At 41.8% G+C, this 17032-nt stretch overlaps 1 protein-coding gene across 5 annotated transcripts in view; it reads right to left on the bottom strand.

Annotated features, from left to right (window-relative positions):
* Positions 1–4764: 4764 nt before the first annotated feature.
* Positions 4765–17032, bottom strand: part of LOC139703599 (butyrophilin subfamily 1 member A1-like) — a 21861-nt gene continuing 9593 nt past the window's right edge. For 3 of the 5 annotated variants that reach the window (XM_071607084.1, XM_071607086.1, XM_071607085.1), the window contains 6 exons: positions 15924–16205; positions 14371–14487; positions 13060–13080; positions 12945–12971; positions 12819–12845; positions 4765–5734 (listed from right to left, as the gene is read on the bottom strand). In XM_071607084.1, the coding sequence (XP_071463185.1) occupies positions 5181–5734; positions 12819–12845; positions 12945–12971; positions 13060–13080; positions 14371–14487; positions 15924–16205 (1028 nt within the window). In that variant the 3' untranslated portion in view covers positions 4765–5180. Of the gene's footprint in view, positions 5735–7597; positions 8033–12818; positions 12846–12944; positions 12972–13059; positions 13081–14370; positions 14488–15923; positions 16206–17032 lie in introns of those variants that run through there. The other 2 variants (XM_071607088.1, XM_071607087.1) reach the window with 2 other exon arrangements.

The raw sequence follows: 17032 nt of genomic DNA, 5'->3' as shown, positions 1-17032 counted from the left end.
TGAGCACACCCCTGGGGGCGGGGGGGGGGGGGTGCAACTCGGGCCAGCTGCTGTGGACTCCCTGTGCTGATCCAGGAGAGGCCAGAGCTCTCCAGACCCAAACCCCAGGCTCTGGGAGGGACAGGAGGGGCTGTATGATGAGGCCACCTCCCACTCCTTCCATAACCATACAGAGGGTCCACTCGGTGTGCATCAGAGACTGGAACTAAAGTGGGGCAGGGAGAAAAAATACATGAGATGAGTAAACCCATACACACGGACATTAAAGTTTTATAAGCTGACCCAACTGTAATTCTAAAATGTGACCAAAGAACTTATACAGCAAAAAGATCAAAAGGACACGACTGTCTTTTTGCCTGTGCAGCACAGTGCTGAGGGCAGGATACCTGGTGACCGAAACTGGGTCAAGGTACAGTGGTAGTTGGGACCTGCACGGGTGAACGTGGACAGTCCTGTAACCTTCGAGAAACAAGGGCAGCGAGGGGCGAGCCCTACCTCAGCCATAGCGGGACCTGCATCCCCACAGGCAAAGGCGGGTGCACCCCAAGATGGCAGTGGCAGCAAACCTCCTGGGCCCTCTTCCCCCAGACCTTGACGCATCCCAAGATGGAGCTGCTGCATGGAATCAACCTGCCCGCACCTGGCCGCAGGCCTCTGGGTGTTGGTGCCAGTGGGCTGGCAGCAGCAGTGGTGGCAGTGACAGCAGCCACAGTCTTAACTTTCACTTAATTGCTTTGTTCTTGACTCATTTATCATGCAGCCTTAATTTGACTTAGTTGGGTAAAATTTATCCATGGGTTTGAGTGGTTTTGATCTTACATTTGTGTGTTTGTTTGTACCTTGGTTTTTGTCCTTATTAATGCACCCCTTTAATCTCTCTTATACTATTAGCCAAATTCCCTGTTCTAAATTATTTTTTTTATTTTTATTACCTTTTTCTCCATCCCTATAGTCACTGTCTGCTACTTCTCTCTTGTCTTCCTCCATTCACTTTTTAAATATTTTAGATTTTCTCTTGCCTCAATGGTTTATTTTCCTTTCACTTGACAACTTTCTGATATAGTTAAGTAATTTGTATAATTCCTACCCTACTTGTGTAGTGATTGTTAATATGGTGGATGATGTAGTAGATGCCCCTGTTTAATGCCTGATCTAGCTCAGGTTTTTATTGTTGGTTCAGATGTTAGATGATGACCATTCTTATACAAATGACATTCCTATACAAATGACAATTGGTGCTATGAATGTCAAACATTTATCTTAAGTTTATACAACGGTTGCCAACATTAGTGCTACCTTTGGCTCTCCCTTTTTCCAAGAGAGGCTGACAAGTGATTGAAACACTTCAGACTCATAGAGCAGAGATCCTGGTGCCAGGAAATTCTCAAAACTCAGCCAAGTAACAGGGAATGTCACTCCACAAAACATCTAGCCCTATGTGAGCCTCAACAACATTTCAACACACAGAACTGGAAAGATGGATACTCCAGAAGAATAATCAGTTAAAACATAGCCACCAGCCAAATAAAGATCAATAAAAATAGATATATATTTTGACCCAAATATTGCTATAAACCAAATGAACCACATAAACACATGGAGATTGAACGCTACTCTTTTAAAATGAAGAATGGATCATAAAAGAAATGATAAAAAAATGAGAAATTCTCAGAAACAAATGAGAACATAGATACAATAGACCAAAATCTCTGGGACAGAGAAGAGCAATTCTAAAGCAAAATTTTTGAGCATCGAGTGCCTACTTTAAAAAATAGGGAGTTCCCAAATAAATAGGCTTATATTCCAACTCAAGTCTTTAGAAAGCAAAAGAACAAACTAATTTCAAAATCAGTAGAAGACAGAAAATAATTAAGATTAGAAATGAAATTAATGAAAGAGGAAAGAAAACAATTTGCAGTTTCAATGGATTAAAGAGTTGCTTCTTTAAAAACACAAACAATATTTGTAAACCCTCAGCCAAACTAATTATAAATTGTGGGGGAGGGGGAGAGAGAGAGAGAGAGAGAGAAAGAAAAGACCCAAATCAACAAAAGTAGAAATGTAAGATGAATTAACATCACAATTCTTCTGAAAATCAGAGGCATCATTAGAAAATTTATTCTTCAATAAACAGGACTATCTGGAGAGATTCCCTTCTTTACAACAAAACCTAAGAAGCCTAACCCATACATTGACTTGCTCATTCCTGGAAATCACCTCTTCTCTCAAGACCTCTAGTTTCATTAAATGAGGATATTTTACAGATCAATCCCTGGTCACTGGTGTGCTCACTGATACTGAGCTTTCAAAGGTTTGAAACCTTCTAAGCAACAGGTATCTGCACGTGCATATGGAATACACATTCATATTCATGATTCCTATCTATATTAAGTGAATTGGTAATAATAATACATTTCTGTTAGTTGATAATCTATTACTATTTCATAGAGGGGATATATCTATACATATGCATACATACACATATATACATTTAGAAATATAGAAATTTGCCTCCATTTAAATCCAGAATACAAAAGGGCACACATTCTCCTTCCCCTTCATATTTGTATATGAAAAAATCACTGAAAAGTGATTGAAACACTTCAGACTCACAGAAAACTAAGGTTTCCACCTATGAGAAACTTAGATTTCATTAACTTTAATATATTTTCTCATTTTTCTAAGCCTACACTGCAGAGAATTTCTTATAGTGCTTCAAAGACAAAACCTACTGAATTGAGTTTATTGTTATGTACAATGCTTGTGACACAATCCACAGATACCATGCACCCTTCCCATCCAGCTAGGAACACCCTCCTCAGACTGAGTTAGTTGAGAAAGCCCCGGGCACTGCACCAGCCACGGAGAGATGCAGCTCAGGGATTTGGGCCTTGGTCAGAAGCTTCATCCTGGATCTGTCCCTACATGATAGTTTGAGGTTGTCTCAATGGGACTGGAAAAATCACTTCAAGGCTCCTGGTCCACAGGGCTCTGTGCAAGAGATTCAGATTCCCTGGCCCCTTTATAGGACCACATGACTGTAGTCATGGTGTGGTGTCATCTTCTCACAGAACGCACTGCTGGGGACCTAGGTGGACCTGCCCTTGAGGATGAACCTTGCATGTGCAAACTGTTATCTTTATCATTGGAGGGTCAGCCCTTACTTAGCAAAGGCAGCAGCACCTGGACATCAGGGCAAGGACCCCAGGAAGCAAGGATGATGAGAGGCCACCTTGGGGGATGGTACCCAGCACTGGATGCCAGGACCTCCAGGGGCAGGTGCTGACTGTGCCCTGGGTTCACATCATGCACACACCCCTGCACAAGGGGAGCAGAATGTCCCTCTCCAGACTGTCCTTCCTCCCCTTCTAGGTAGCCCTCCCTGACCCTCATACATGGCTGTGTACAGTTTTCTTACACCTCAATTCTGTCATCTAGCACACTGTCTTTGATAATCCTGTATCGGTTGAATGTGTCAGGGTTTTGATTCTAAAATGTCAAATTGTCAAATTTTGGGCTGAGATTGTAGCTCAGTGGTAGAGTGCTTGCCTTGCACTCATGAGATCCTGGGTTCAATCCTCAGCACCACATAAAAATAATTAAATAAAATAAAGATATTGTATCCACCTACAACTAAAAAAAATTAAAAAAAAACAAATTGTCAAATTTTCAAATTCATTTTGTGAATCAATTACAATTTATTCATACAGTTTTCAAGTGAGAGTCATTTGTGTTGGTCCCAGGTATTAGATATCATTAATAAGGCTGCTTGAAGTTTTAGTGCCTGCACATGTGTTCACATGTTTTCATTTCCTTCCAACATGTAACTATGAGGATCGTAGGATGCTTTTCTGGTTACCTTCATGAGAATATGCCACAAACCTTCCCTGAGCTGATGTGTGACTTTGCTCTCCAAACTGCAATGTGTGAGAGTTCAAATCTCTCTTTAATTCCCTGGGGTTTTGCTCACCTGAGCTAATCTGTGGGTGGCATTTAGGACACTTTGAGCTTCCTATCAATGTTTCTGGGGTATGTGTCTTGCTTTGTTTCTCAGAGGCTCCATTTATGCAGCTGGGTGACTTTGGGAGGAAGGAGAAGTCTTGGAACTGACCTTCCAGTTTGGCCTTTAATCTACTTTTGGCAGCTCAGTTTGACCACTTACCTTGGGATCTACAAAATGTATAAGAATCTTAGCCTATGGTTAGCACAGAGCAGAGAATGACTAGATGGACTTGAAGTAGTCAGTGAGCACTGTGAAGTACTGCTCAAGGTTTACTGATTTTATATTGGAAGGTGAAGAGTTCCTTGAAATTTTATATACACCCTGTGTCTCTTAATGTAATTTTGGTAAAAATGGCACAATGGATTCTCAATATCAAATTGACTGTATGCCACGAATTTACATAACATTTGTTAATTAAATATATAAAATTGATAATGATGATAAGAAAATATGTTATATAATGTAGGGACTTGGAGAGGGATATATGGTGCTTCTTTTTTTTTTTAAATTTCATACAGATATTTTTATTTATATTTTTTATAATTTAGATGATTTATTTTTATTTTTTTAAAGAGAGAGAGAGAATTTTTTTTAATATTTGTATTTTTAGTTTTTGGCGGACACAACATCTTTGTTTGTATGTGGTGCTGAGGATCGAACCCCGGCCGCACACATGCCAGGCGAGTGCGCTACCGCTTGAGCCACATCCCCAGCCCATATATGGTGCTTCTTGAATAAAAAACTCTTTGAGTACAGGTGTGTCAGTTGCTACAAGAGGCAAGTTTATTGAGGTCATGGCTCTGTGTATAAAACCGGGTTCAGGTCACTGATTTTGGATCAAAGAAATTTGTGGAAATAGGCAGTACTTGATGTTTAGCTCTGAAGAACCAATAGGTTATTAGTGAAAGTAAAATACTCTGAATTGACAGTGAGGCAAGGTGAGAAACATCAAAGAGATGTTTGTTGAGAAATGAAGCTAATCAGTTTCAGTAGTAATTAGCTAGGATGGCAGAGTTTAATGAGCAGTGGAACTGGCCACGTGAGCAGGACCACCCTTAGTCCCCCAAGACTGGGAGAAGCCAGGGCCCTTGGGGGTTCCTCTAACCCCAGCCCTGCAGCATCCTGGCTGGGGAATGGCCACTGCTTTCATTGTCTATGAGGATGACCCCTGGAGACTCTAGAGAAAGCGAGAACCACCTGGCACCTGGAGGATCTTAAACGCCTGTTTTTCTCCTGGGATATGAGGCCCAGGGGAAAAATATGGCTTCAAAGGCTGGGTGAACTTGCTTTTGAAAGTATAGAGAATGGAAGATGCCTTCACATCATAGAAAGAGATCAACCCTTTCTCATACTGTAAAAATATCCCCACTATTTTAAGGGGTGGGTTTTCAACATTAACAACAAAACGTGGCACAGAAAGGGCATCATACCTCCTATCAATCCGGGAAATGGACCAGAAACCATTCTCAGGACTGGTGTAATTATATGATATTTTTCGTTTAACTGAATCCAAGCAGAGCCCTACATTCCATGTGTACTTGTCTGGTACTTCAACCTCCCAGTAGTGAAGGCCACTAGAGAAGCTCTTTTGGCCCAGCACAAATGGGGCAAGAGTAAATCGAGCAGATTTATCAGGAACATCTTGCTTCATAGGCAGGGTTTCGACATGTTTCCCACTGTGTGACACATGAAGAGAAGGGTGAGCTGTGTCTGCATCCAGTGTGATGTCCTCTGCAGAAGGAAGGAGATGAGTCACTTGTGAGCATAAGAAAAGACACTGGGGGAGGGGGGAAGTTATGATAGAGGAATAGAGAGGGTCACTTTCTTGGCAGTTCTGTGGTGTGAGACCAAGAAATACACAGGTAGATTCTCAGCAAGGTCGGTGAACAAAATAAGGTGTTTGTGTGGGGGGGTTCAATTGGAATTTAAAGCAGATCAAGGACTCAGGAGGTTGAATATAATAAAATAAGGAAGAAATCCCCAGTGCCGCAGCCACTATTGGGGATGGAGGCACCAGCCAGAGTGGTCCCTCCACCAGCAAAGTTGAGGGAGAAGAGAATTAAAGGTGACTGCATTATAAGGAGGCCTGAGGTATGTCTGGGTCCAAAGAGTTTAGACACCAAAACCACTATCCAGCTAAACTAAAAGTTGCACTGCATTGCATCCCTTTGTGGGAAAGAAGCCCCTTCTCTCCTACCTACCTGAAGAGGACAGAAGAATCATTTTGCAGCTATGGCATGGGGGCAGCAGCTGAGGGCACAAATTCCTGGCTAACTCGAGTTTATCCCAAAATATAAGTCTTGCAAACCCACACTTTATTACACAGAATGTGCCTAAGTAACCTGGAGAAAATCAAACTGGGAGAGAGGTTTACACAGGGGACATAGGTCCTGGAAACCCACCCAGCTCTTCCCCTCCCCCTCCAAGCTGCTGCTTGCAGGACAAGCTTGGAGAGACCCACCTAGCTGGGAATTTGATAGGGTGGGGCTGGAGAGACTGAGTTTGGAGACTGAAACCAAGACCAGGAAATGTGAGGTCTGCAGGTGACATAGTGGACTGAGAATTTGCTCCTCCATCACATGAGTGAAACCCAGGGAGATCCTGGGGTGCAGACTTCCAGCATGGACGGGCAGTTGCTGGGCCCTGGAGATGCCTGATTTAAAATCTCCAGACCAACTGGCATGCAGGGAAGGGCCTGGAGCCCCACCATGCCTAAACCCCGCCTCTAGGAGTTTGACCTATGGCATTGCCTCTGTCACTCTAGCAACCCCACCCTGAGGGAGGAGCAAGCATCACACTCCAGAGAACCTCACCTAACACTGCTGAGAAAGGAGTGAGAATCTTAAACTGCAACAGAAAAATTCTTTAATTTTCTTTGAATTTTTTTCCTTTCTCCTTTTCAGTGTATAATTGTGACTTTGATAATTCATGGACATTTATACATATTCATATTTGTGAGTTTTTTCTCATTCCTAGCAGTTTTGAAGCCAGTTATCTTTCATAAATTAGTTTTAGGAAGACTAGGATGTTTGATTAGTATATTTCAGTTTTTGAAAATCTTCTTTTATATTTATTTATGGAACTTTTAATTTACATATGTAAATATATTAAATATATATTATATAAAAAATATATATTTTTCTACCTTTTCTCTTTCCCTGGATTCTCTTTCTCTCTTTTCTTCTGCTAACAGCCGATCACTATTGTTCTCTCTTTCATGACTCCTTTAATTTTTTACTTCTATCTTCTCTCCTCTTCCCTCATAGTCATCACATCTTATATCATTTCTGTTCTCTCCCTGTCCACCGTATTCAAAATTGTAAACACTTTTTGCAAACTCATTGTTTTTTTGTGTGTAGGAAATAATGTATCATTTCTATTTATTGTGACAATTAACATTTAGAAGTCATAGCAGGAACTTTTGTTTTAATGCTGTATATTGTTTGCATTGTTTGTTGTTATTATTTGTTTCCCCTTAAATGGTGAGATACTGGAAACCTTCAGGGACACTATAAGTTCATAGGGTAGAATTTCTACTGCCTCAGATCCATAGTGTTAGATTTGTACATATACACAAACAACAGGAAAAAGCAATGGAACAAATCATGATACTTGTTGTCCCAAACAAACCAAGATACCTCAATAATTGACATCATAGTGGAAGAAATCCATTGACATCACAGTGGAAGAAATGTCAGAGAAGGAGTTCAGAATGTACATAGTTAAGTTGATCTATGAGGTAAAGAATGATGTAAGGAGTGAAATCAGAGGAAAAATACAGAAAGTGAAAGATCATTTCAATAAAGAGATAGAAATTCTGAGAAGAAAAATCAAGCAGAAATCCTCAAAGTGAAGGAATCAGGAAACCAAATTAAAAATTCAATGGAAAGCATCACCAACAGACTAGACCACTTGGAAAACAGAGTTTCAGGCAATGAACAGAAAATGTGTAATCTTGAAAATATAGTTGACCATGGAGAAGAGATATTAAGATACCATGAACAGAACTTCTGAGAAATATGAGATAACCTGAAAAAAACAAATTTAAGATGTATAAGGATAGATGACGCCTCGGGGGGTTCAAATCAAAACAATGCCCAATCTTTTCAATGAAGTAATATCATTTCCCAAATCTAAAGAATGAAATAACAAATCAACTGCAGGAGGCTAACAGAACCACAGATATACAGAATTAGAACATGCCTTTCCAAAGGCACATTATTATGAAAATGCCAACCTGAACTAGGATAGAGTTTTAGAGGCAGCCAGATGACAGCTCACATTTATAGGGAAACCAATCCAGATCTCAGCTGATTTATCCACCAAGACCCTCAATGGTAGGAGGTCTTTAAATGATATATGCCAATCTCTAAAACAAATTGGATGCCAGCCAAGAATACTATACCCAGCTAAATTAAGCTTTAGAATTGATGATGAAATAAAACCTTCCATGATAAACAGTGTTAAAATAATTCACAACTAGAAAGTCTGCACTATAATACACACTCAATTAAGTATTTCATGAAAAAGAAATAAAAAATAAAAGTGAAATCTAGCAAAGGGGGGAAATACACTAAAGAAATAGTAAGTCAAGGGATAAACTAATTCAAATTAAAAATCATAAATCAATCACAATGATAAGGATAACAAAAATCATTTCTCAGTAAAAACATTGAATGTAAATGGCCTTAACTCATTAAGGAAAAGATATAGACTGGCAGATTGTATTAAAAAATAAGTCTCAACTATTTGCTGTTTCTAAGAAACTGATCTCATAGGCAAAGACATCCACAGACCGAAGGTCAGAGGATGGGAAGAAATCATGTCATTTACATGGATCTAGTAAACAAGTAGGGGTTTCCATCTTCATATCAGATAAAGTGGACTTGAAGGCAGAGTTAATCAGAAGAGACAGAGAAGGAAATTTCATACTTTTAAAGGGAATTATACATCAACAGGACATATCAATCATAAACATTTATGCCCCAAACAATGAAGCATCTATATATATCACACAAACACTTCTCAATTTCAAGAATCAAATAGACAACAATAGAATAATACTGGGTGACTTTAACTCACCTATCTCACCACTGGATGGATCCCCCAAACATAGACTACAAAAAGAAGCTACAGAACAAAAAATTACAATTAATAATTTGGATGTAACAGACATATATAGACTATTTCATCCATCAATAACTAAATATGCTTTCTTCTCAGCAGCACACAGATCCTTCTCTAAAAGAGACCATATCTTATGCCACAATGCAACTCTTAGAAAATACAAAAAACAAAGATAATACCTGGCATTTTATCAGATCATAATAGACTAAAATTAGAAATCAATGATAAAATAAAAAATAGAAGCTACTCTAACACTGGAAACATTTAAATAATATGCTGTTGAATATCCAATGGGTAGCAGAAGAAATCAGGGATAAAATTAAAAATATTTACACATAAATGAGAATAGTGATACAATATACAAAATCTCTGGAACACTATGAAGGCAGTCCTAAGAGGAAAGTTCATTGAATTGAGCTCATTCATTAAAAGAATAGAGGGTCAACAAATAAATAGTTCAATATTATATCTTAAAGCACTAGAAAGAGAACAAATCAACATCAAAAGCACTAGAAGACATCAAATGATTAAAATTAGTGCTAAAATCAATGAACTCGAAACAAACAAAAAATCCCCCCAAAAAACCAATGAAAGAAAAAGTTGGTTCTTTGCAAAAAATAAAAAAAATTATAAACCCTTAGCCAAGCTAACAAAGAGAGAAGTTTCATATTACTAAATTACTTGCTATAATTAATTAATTATTTGCATGAAAAAGGAATTATCACAGGGGACACTACTGAAATAGAAATAATAGTCAGAAATTACCCTGAAAATTGATACTCTAATAAAATAGAAAGTCTTGAGACATCAGAAAATTTCTAGAGACATATGACCTACGCAAACTGAATCAGGATGATATAGAAAATTTAAACAGATAAATTTCAAGCAATGACATTGTAAATGCCATCAAAAGCCTACCAACAAACCAAAGCCCAGGACCAGATGGATTCTCAGTGGAGTTCTACCAGACCATCAGAGAAGAACTAACACCAATCCTCCTCAAATTATTCCATGAAATAGAAAAGGAGGGAACCCTTTCAACTCATACCATGAAGCTTGTATCACCCTGATACCCAAACTGGACAAACATATGAAGGAAAGGAAACTTCAGACAAATATACTTGATGAACATAGATACAAAAGTTCTTAATAAAATACTGGCAAATTTCCTACAAACACATATTTAAAAAATGGTGCACCATGATTAAGTGCAGTTCATCATAGGGATTCGACTTTGGTTCAACATGTGGAAATCAATAAATGGAATTTATCATATCAATACATTTAAATAAAAGAATCACATGATTAACTTGATAGATCCCAATAGAGAAAAACTGAAAACATTCCTTTGAAAACTGGAACAAGACAGGAATGCCTTCTTTCCCCATTTCTATTTAATAGTCCTGGAAACCCCAGCCAGAGCAAATAGAAGAAAAAAAAAATTAAAGGTTTATGAATAGGAAAATAAGAACCCCAAACTATCACTATTTGCTGATGACGTGATTCTATTTTTAGAAGACCCCCCAAAAAACAGCAACAGAAAACTTTTAAATGAATTCATTAAATTAGCGAGATTTAAATTAATACCCAAAGATCAATTGCTTCCCTACATCAGTGATGAATCAACTGAAAGAGAAATTAAAAAACTACCCCATTTACAATAGCCTCAGAAAATGTTTGGGAATCAATCTAACAAAAGAGATGAAGGACAATGAAATATAATGAAAACTACAGAACACTATGAAATGAAATTGAAGAAGGCTTCAGAAGATGTAAAGACCTCCCATTCTGCAGGATAGGTAGAATTCATATTGTGAAAATGGCCATACTACCAAAAGCACTATACAGATTGAATGCAGTTCCTATTAAAAGTCCAATGACATTATTCATAGAAATAGAAAGAATTCATAAAAATAATTTGGAAAAATAAGAGGCCCACAATAGCCAAAGCAATCCTGAGTAAGGAAAGAGAAGCACGAGGCATCAAAGTACCAGACCTTAAATTACACTACAGAGTTATATTAACAAAAAGGGTGGATACTGGCACCCAAACAGACATGAAGACCAATAGTACAGAACAGAAGACACAGAGACAAACCCAAATAAACACAGTTATCTCACTCTAGACAAAGGTGCCATCAACATATATTGGAGAAAATATAGCCTCTCCAACAAATGATGCTGGGAAAATTGAAATTCCATATGCAGGAAAATGAAATTAAGACTGTATTCATCACCCTGCATGAAACTCGACTCAAAGTGGACCAAGGATATAGGCATTTGACGGGAGAGCCTGCACCTACTAGAAGAAAACGTAGGCCCATCATGGTGGCCTAAGAACACACTTCCTCAGTAAGACTCCTAAAGTGTAAGACGTAAAATCAAGAATCAATAAATAGGATGATATGAAACTATAAAGCTTCTTCTCAGCAAAGGAAACAATCAGGTATGTGAAGAGAAAGCCTATAGAATGGGAGAAATCTTTGCCACCTGCACTTCAGATAGAGCACTAATCTCCAGGATGTATAAAGAACTCAAAAAATTTAAGATGAAAACAATAAATAACACTTTCAATTAATGGGCAAAGAAATGAACAGACACTTCACAGAAAAAGAAATATGATCAATCAGCAATTGAAAAAATGCTCAATATCTCTAACAATTAGAGACGTGAAAATTAAAATTAAACTGAAATTTCTTCTCACTCCACTCAGAATAGCAATTATCAAGAATATATGTGAGAGAAAACACTGGTGAGGATGTGGGGAGACAAGGTACACTCATCCAGTGTTGGGGGACTGAAAATTGGTGCAATCACTCTGGAAAGCAGTATGGAGATTCCTCAGAAAATTTAGAGCAGAACCCAGTTATCCCAATCCTCATTTATACCCACAGGACATAAAATAAGCATATTACAATGATGCAGCAACATGTAATATTTACAGCAGCTCAACTCACAATAGCTAAGCTATGGGATCAATCTAGGTGCCCTTCCAAAGATGAATGGATAAAGAAAACATGGTACTTATGCACAAATGAATATTATTCAGCCATAAAGAAAAATGTAATTATGGCATTTGCTGGTAAATGGATGGAACTGGAGACTATGATATACTAAGTGAAATAGGCTAAACCCAAAAAACCAAAGGCCAAATGTTGTCCCTGATATTCAGATGCTAACACAACATAAGGGAAAATAGAAGTTCACTGGATTAGATGAAGGGGAATGAAGGGGAGGGAGCATGGATAACAATAGAAAGGGCAATAGAATGAACCAGACATATCTTTCCTGTGTTCATATGTGAACACATGACCAGTATAACTCCATCCATTTACCAGCAAATGCCATCTCTTCATCATCACCCCAGAAAGTCCTGTGGTGGTGTTCACAAGGGGATGGTGGGGACATGCTCCTCACGGAGCAGAGCTTGCTTGTCAGGTCAGAAGTGATTGTGCTGCCCAGAGCTCATGCATGCATTTATGGCAGTCTAGCTAGACCACCTCTCCCATAGCGGGACTTGGGTCCTAACCAACTTAGGTCCCTACATGCAGTGTCTAAGCATTGTCTTTGCCTACTTGCATCCTCTGGATCATATGGGAAGAAATTTTTGTACACAATAGAATCCCAGACAGCTTAGAGGACAGGCATGAGGCCATTCTTAGCCACACCTCCTTCTCTGTGCACCTACCTGCATATCTCCGAGCTTCCTCCAGATCTGCAATGAGATGGACACATCCAGGGTTAGCTGGGTGACGGGGACAGTGAGGTTTTGCAGTAATGGGCATGCGGGACAAGGGGGACGGGCTTCACTTACCTATCCCTCCTATTGAACTTCGTTCCTCTGTAATCAATCACAGGGAGAGATCAGTGTTTGGAGGACAAAATGGCTGGAATTTTAAGTGAGCATAGAACAGAGACATAGAACTTACCAAGTTCTTCAGAGAGAGTCTCTAAAGAGAAAACACAGAGGTGAAGAGAGATGAGTCTCTGAAATGCCAATCAAGTTCATCCTGGGTTTTGCTATGTGATGGGAAGGGACCACTGAACATGTGGGCCATGTTGCTGGACTCTGAGGAGCACAGACTGATAGGACACCTTGTCTTATGTTCCCACACTGGACATGCCCAGTGCCTGAAATCCTGAATGCCCTGAGCCTTTACAATTTGCTTCTTATGTCCACCACAGTCTGCTGCTCATCAGTGGCCATTGCTCTGGGTCAGTTTATCTCCATGGCATTTCTGAGGCCACAGCCACTCTTTCCTGTCCACTCAGCACACACTTATTGAGGACGCACTTCAGTGCTGCTGCTGCTCTATGTACTAGGGACATCACCATGAACAAATAGGGTCTCTTCCCCTCAGGGCCATTGAGAGACACCTGTCAATCATAGCTCAATGCTAGGAGCATGGGCTACAGAGAACAAAGACCTCTTCTCCCCTGCAGACTTAGCAAGTGATTTTATTCATTTCGAATTACACATAAAATTTTCTGCAGGCCAGTGCCACCCTCAGAAGCCCTGAGCAGACAACTACCCAGTGGGCTTCTTGGGCTGCACCCAACTAACAAGAAGAAGGACTTTGTCACACACCTAATGTTAATGATTTATATGAATGTGACTAAGTGACAGGCATTTGGCCTCTGTGACTGGTTTATGGAACCACGTGAAATCCTGTGGGTTCAGGATGAGAAACTCATTAGCACTGCCCATTAGCTCTTTAAGCAGACATCACAGATCCAGCTCTCCCAATGCATGTGGGTGTGAATTGGTCCCACCAATGCAGCCCCTCACCTGCAACCAGGGTCTACTACTCCTCTATGTTAGGGAATGGCTGCAGTGAATAAGGTCACATGGCCCCATCTGGTCACAAGCACAGAACCATGCACTGTGACCTTGAGGGAGTCATGGCTGCCGTGAACCATATCACATAGACTGATTTGTCACATGCACAGAGCTCCATGTGATGTGAGAGTTAGTGAGGCAGGGCCGAGAAGTCTTGGAGAGGACTCAATCCCTCCTGAACAAGTGGTTCTCCTTGTCTGCATGGGCAGACTAAAGCAAGCACACAGTCCAAGATGAGGTCAAGCACAAGATTTGATTGTGCAGGTGAATGACCTCTTGCTCCTCAGGTGATTCCTCTGCAATTGTAATGATGAAGGATCCTGAGTCCATTTCCCTGTTAACTTTATAGCTATCCCATGAAAATGCCAAAAATGATGTGAGCCCCACTCTTTCCATTTACCTTTGGCTTTTGTGGTCCTCATGAGGATAGCACTGATGACCGCCAAGCTGACAGCCACAAGAACATCAAACACAGCCAGCACCACAGTCCAGGGGCTCACCCTGGTGAACAGGTCACCTGGAAAACAGGACCATGGCTCTGAGATCTAGGCTGACTGCAGGTGGCCTGGCTGATGGGGACGAGTCCTTCCTGTTTCCTCATGGAGACGTCACCAGGCATCAGAGACCTCAAGCCTCCCCAGCCCTCCCAGCACTCCTAAGGACCTCCGCTTCCTGCCTCCCCCCAGCCTGGGCAGGCCCCGAACTGCCCTGTCAAACAGGCAGCTATGTGGACAGGCTGAAGAGAGGAAAGTAACCCAGCAGGCACTGTGAGACCAGCTCCACATGCAGTGCTCCCGCTGGGAAGCCCACTGGGTAGTTGTCTGCTCAGGGCTTCTGAGGATGGCGCTGGCCTGCCTGGGCTGAGGGCTGAGCTGTTCAGGGTGCCTGAGGGAAATGCCAGGGCATCCCAATGCCCCTAACGGTACTGCCACGCAGAGCCCACCTGGGGTAAGATTCGCAGGAAGTTCAGAATCATGTGAGATCCTCTGGGACCAGCTCTTGAGGAACAGACTGCAGATACAATACACCTTCACCTGCCCTCCCCCTCCCTCCTGAGGTACTAACTGCCTTCATCATGGGTCCCTTTGTCCAGTTGTCCTCGTCGTCACATAGATGTGTGTCTAAGGGCAGGCTGAGGACTGAAGGGACACAGGTGCACACTGGGTGGGGGAGTATTCCAGAAAAGAGAGCTCCTGATTTAGGTATTGAAGGACCAGCAGAAAATGCCACTTCAGGGGAGATACAAAGATAGTGCCCCCCAGTGCCCATGAGCACCAGAGGGTGGGTATGTACAGGTGCTGATGTGAGGTGCCAGGAAGGGTGGGGCAAGCTGGGGAGAGAAGGGCCTGAGAACACCCTGGAGCACAGACTGCACTCTGCTCCCTGACTGGGAGAGGGAGGGGTGGTGCAGGGCAGAGTTGGGGGCAGGCTGTGTTTCCCTGACAGACACTCTGCAGAGGTGGAGGGCACACCTGGGTGCTTGGTCCTCTCTGCCTGTGAAAAGAATTGTGTCATTAACCCTTATTCCAAACTCACAAGGACACACTATTATTAGCCCTTTTTACTAGTTGGAACCTGAGCACAAAACAGTCTGCATGTGTCAAGGTCACAGAGGTGGCTGTGATAAGCACATTAGGTAAACTTGACAAGTGGGGGAAGAATCTCAATTGTTGTGCAGGGTGAGTCCGGGCAGTGGAAAGTTCCAAGGGGCTCTGACAGACCCCTGTCAGCCCTGTTACCCTTGAAGGCTTTGGCATATCCACTTCTACCCTGTGAAATAATGACCTTGTTGACCTCAGCAGGAGTGCACAGGGGTACATCTGAGGAAGTCCCCACTCAAGAGTGACAAGGCACCCACTGGACCCTCATTGCAGTCTGTGTCAGGGGTCTCTGCTCCTCACAGCTTTCTATCTGCACTGGAACCTCTGGAGGAGCACCTGGGAGGGAACTGACCTGCCATGGACACGTGGCCCTTCTTCTCCTCATTGAGGACAGGGTTCCTGATGGAACAAGTCACATGTTCTCTGGAACTTTCCTCTACTGAGACAGAGGACTCCACACGGAACAGGCCGTCTCCTTCTACTGAGTTTGCCTCTGAGGCAGGTTCCAGTTGGAGTTGTCCTGGGCCACTCCACTGTACCTCTGGCTCCGGGTACCACCCAGGGGATGTGCAGGTCAGCTTAATGCTCCCACTGGGACCAGGTTCAACATGAATATGAGGATCCTGGCCTGAGGCTGGGATTGAGAGAGGGAGAGAGAGAGATAAAAAGAGACTGTTGTGTTAGGAGGCCAATGGCTCTGCCCCCTGAAGCCAATGGACTTTGGCTTACTGGTCAACCTGCAGGCTCTGAACTCTCCTGCTTGTGAAAGCTGGAGTATGAAAATTGTGCACCCAAAAGACGTTTTTTTATGTTTTTGAGAAAGAAATTGAATTTGTTAGACCAGTGCGTATACAAGTGGTCAAACACCATCTGGACCATTTTCTTTCCCCCTTTCCTAGGACTCATGACTCATCCTTTCTTCTCAGGCTCACTACAGTAGGGCTGAGACCCTCCATCCATCCATCCATCGTGGTTGAGAACTGAAGAGCACGTGTGGATTAGAGGCTCCTGTGGTAAACTGCTCCCCAACATTCACTCACCCTCTTCCTGCTCAGGCCTCCTGCAGAAATTCTTCTCATAGGGGAAGCCCTGGGGCTGTTGTCTGGTGCAATAGGCCAGGGCTCTGTGTGAGACACACTAGCCAGGTGGCTGTGGGACTGGCATTCCTGTATGATTTATAGGGGTTAAGCTGCACCTGGGCAGTGCATTCTGGGGTAATGAACTTCTTAGCTGGGGAAGTGCCTACCCAGCTGTGGAGCACCTTCCCACTTCCTGCTCTAAGGAGTGGCCTTCAGATGCTGACAAGTCTGAATGGAAATGCTCTAGACAATATCAATAGAGAAAGGAGGTGTGGCTTCCCCTCAGGCTATCTCTGTCCTCCAGATCTGAAGCATAGGGGTGGTTGTGAGACAGCTACAGTTGGGAGATAAGGGTGTGATATTGTCCTTAGTGGGGAATAAA

This window comes from Marmota flaviventris (assembly GCF_047511675.1).
Source record: "Marmota flaviventris isolate mMarFla1 chromosome 5 unlocalized genomic scaffold, mMarFla1.hap1 SUPER_5_unloc_1, whole genome shotgun sequence".
Classification (NCBI taxonomy): domain Eukaryota; kingdom Metazoa; phylum Chordata; class Mammalia; order Rodentia; family Sciuridae; genus Marmota; species Marmota flaviventris.
This window is presented reverse-complemented; position numbering and strand designations above follow the sequence as displayed.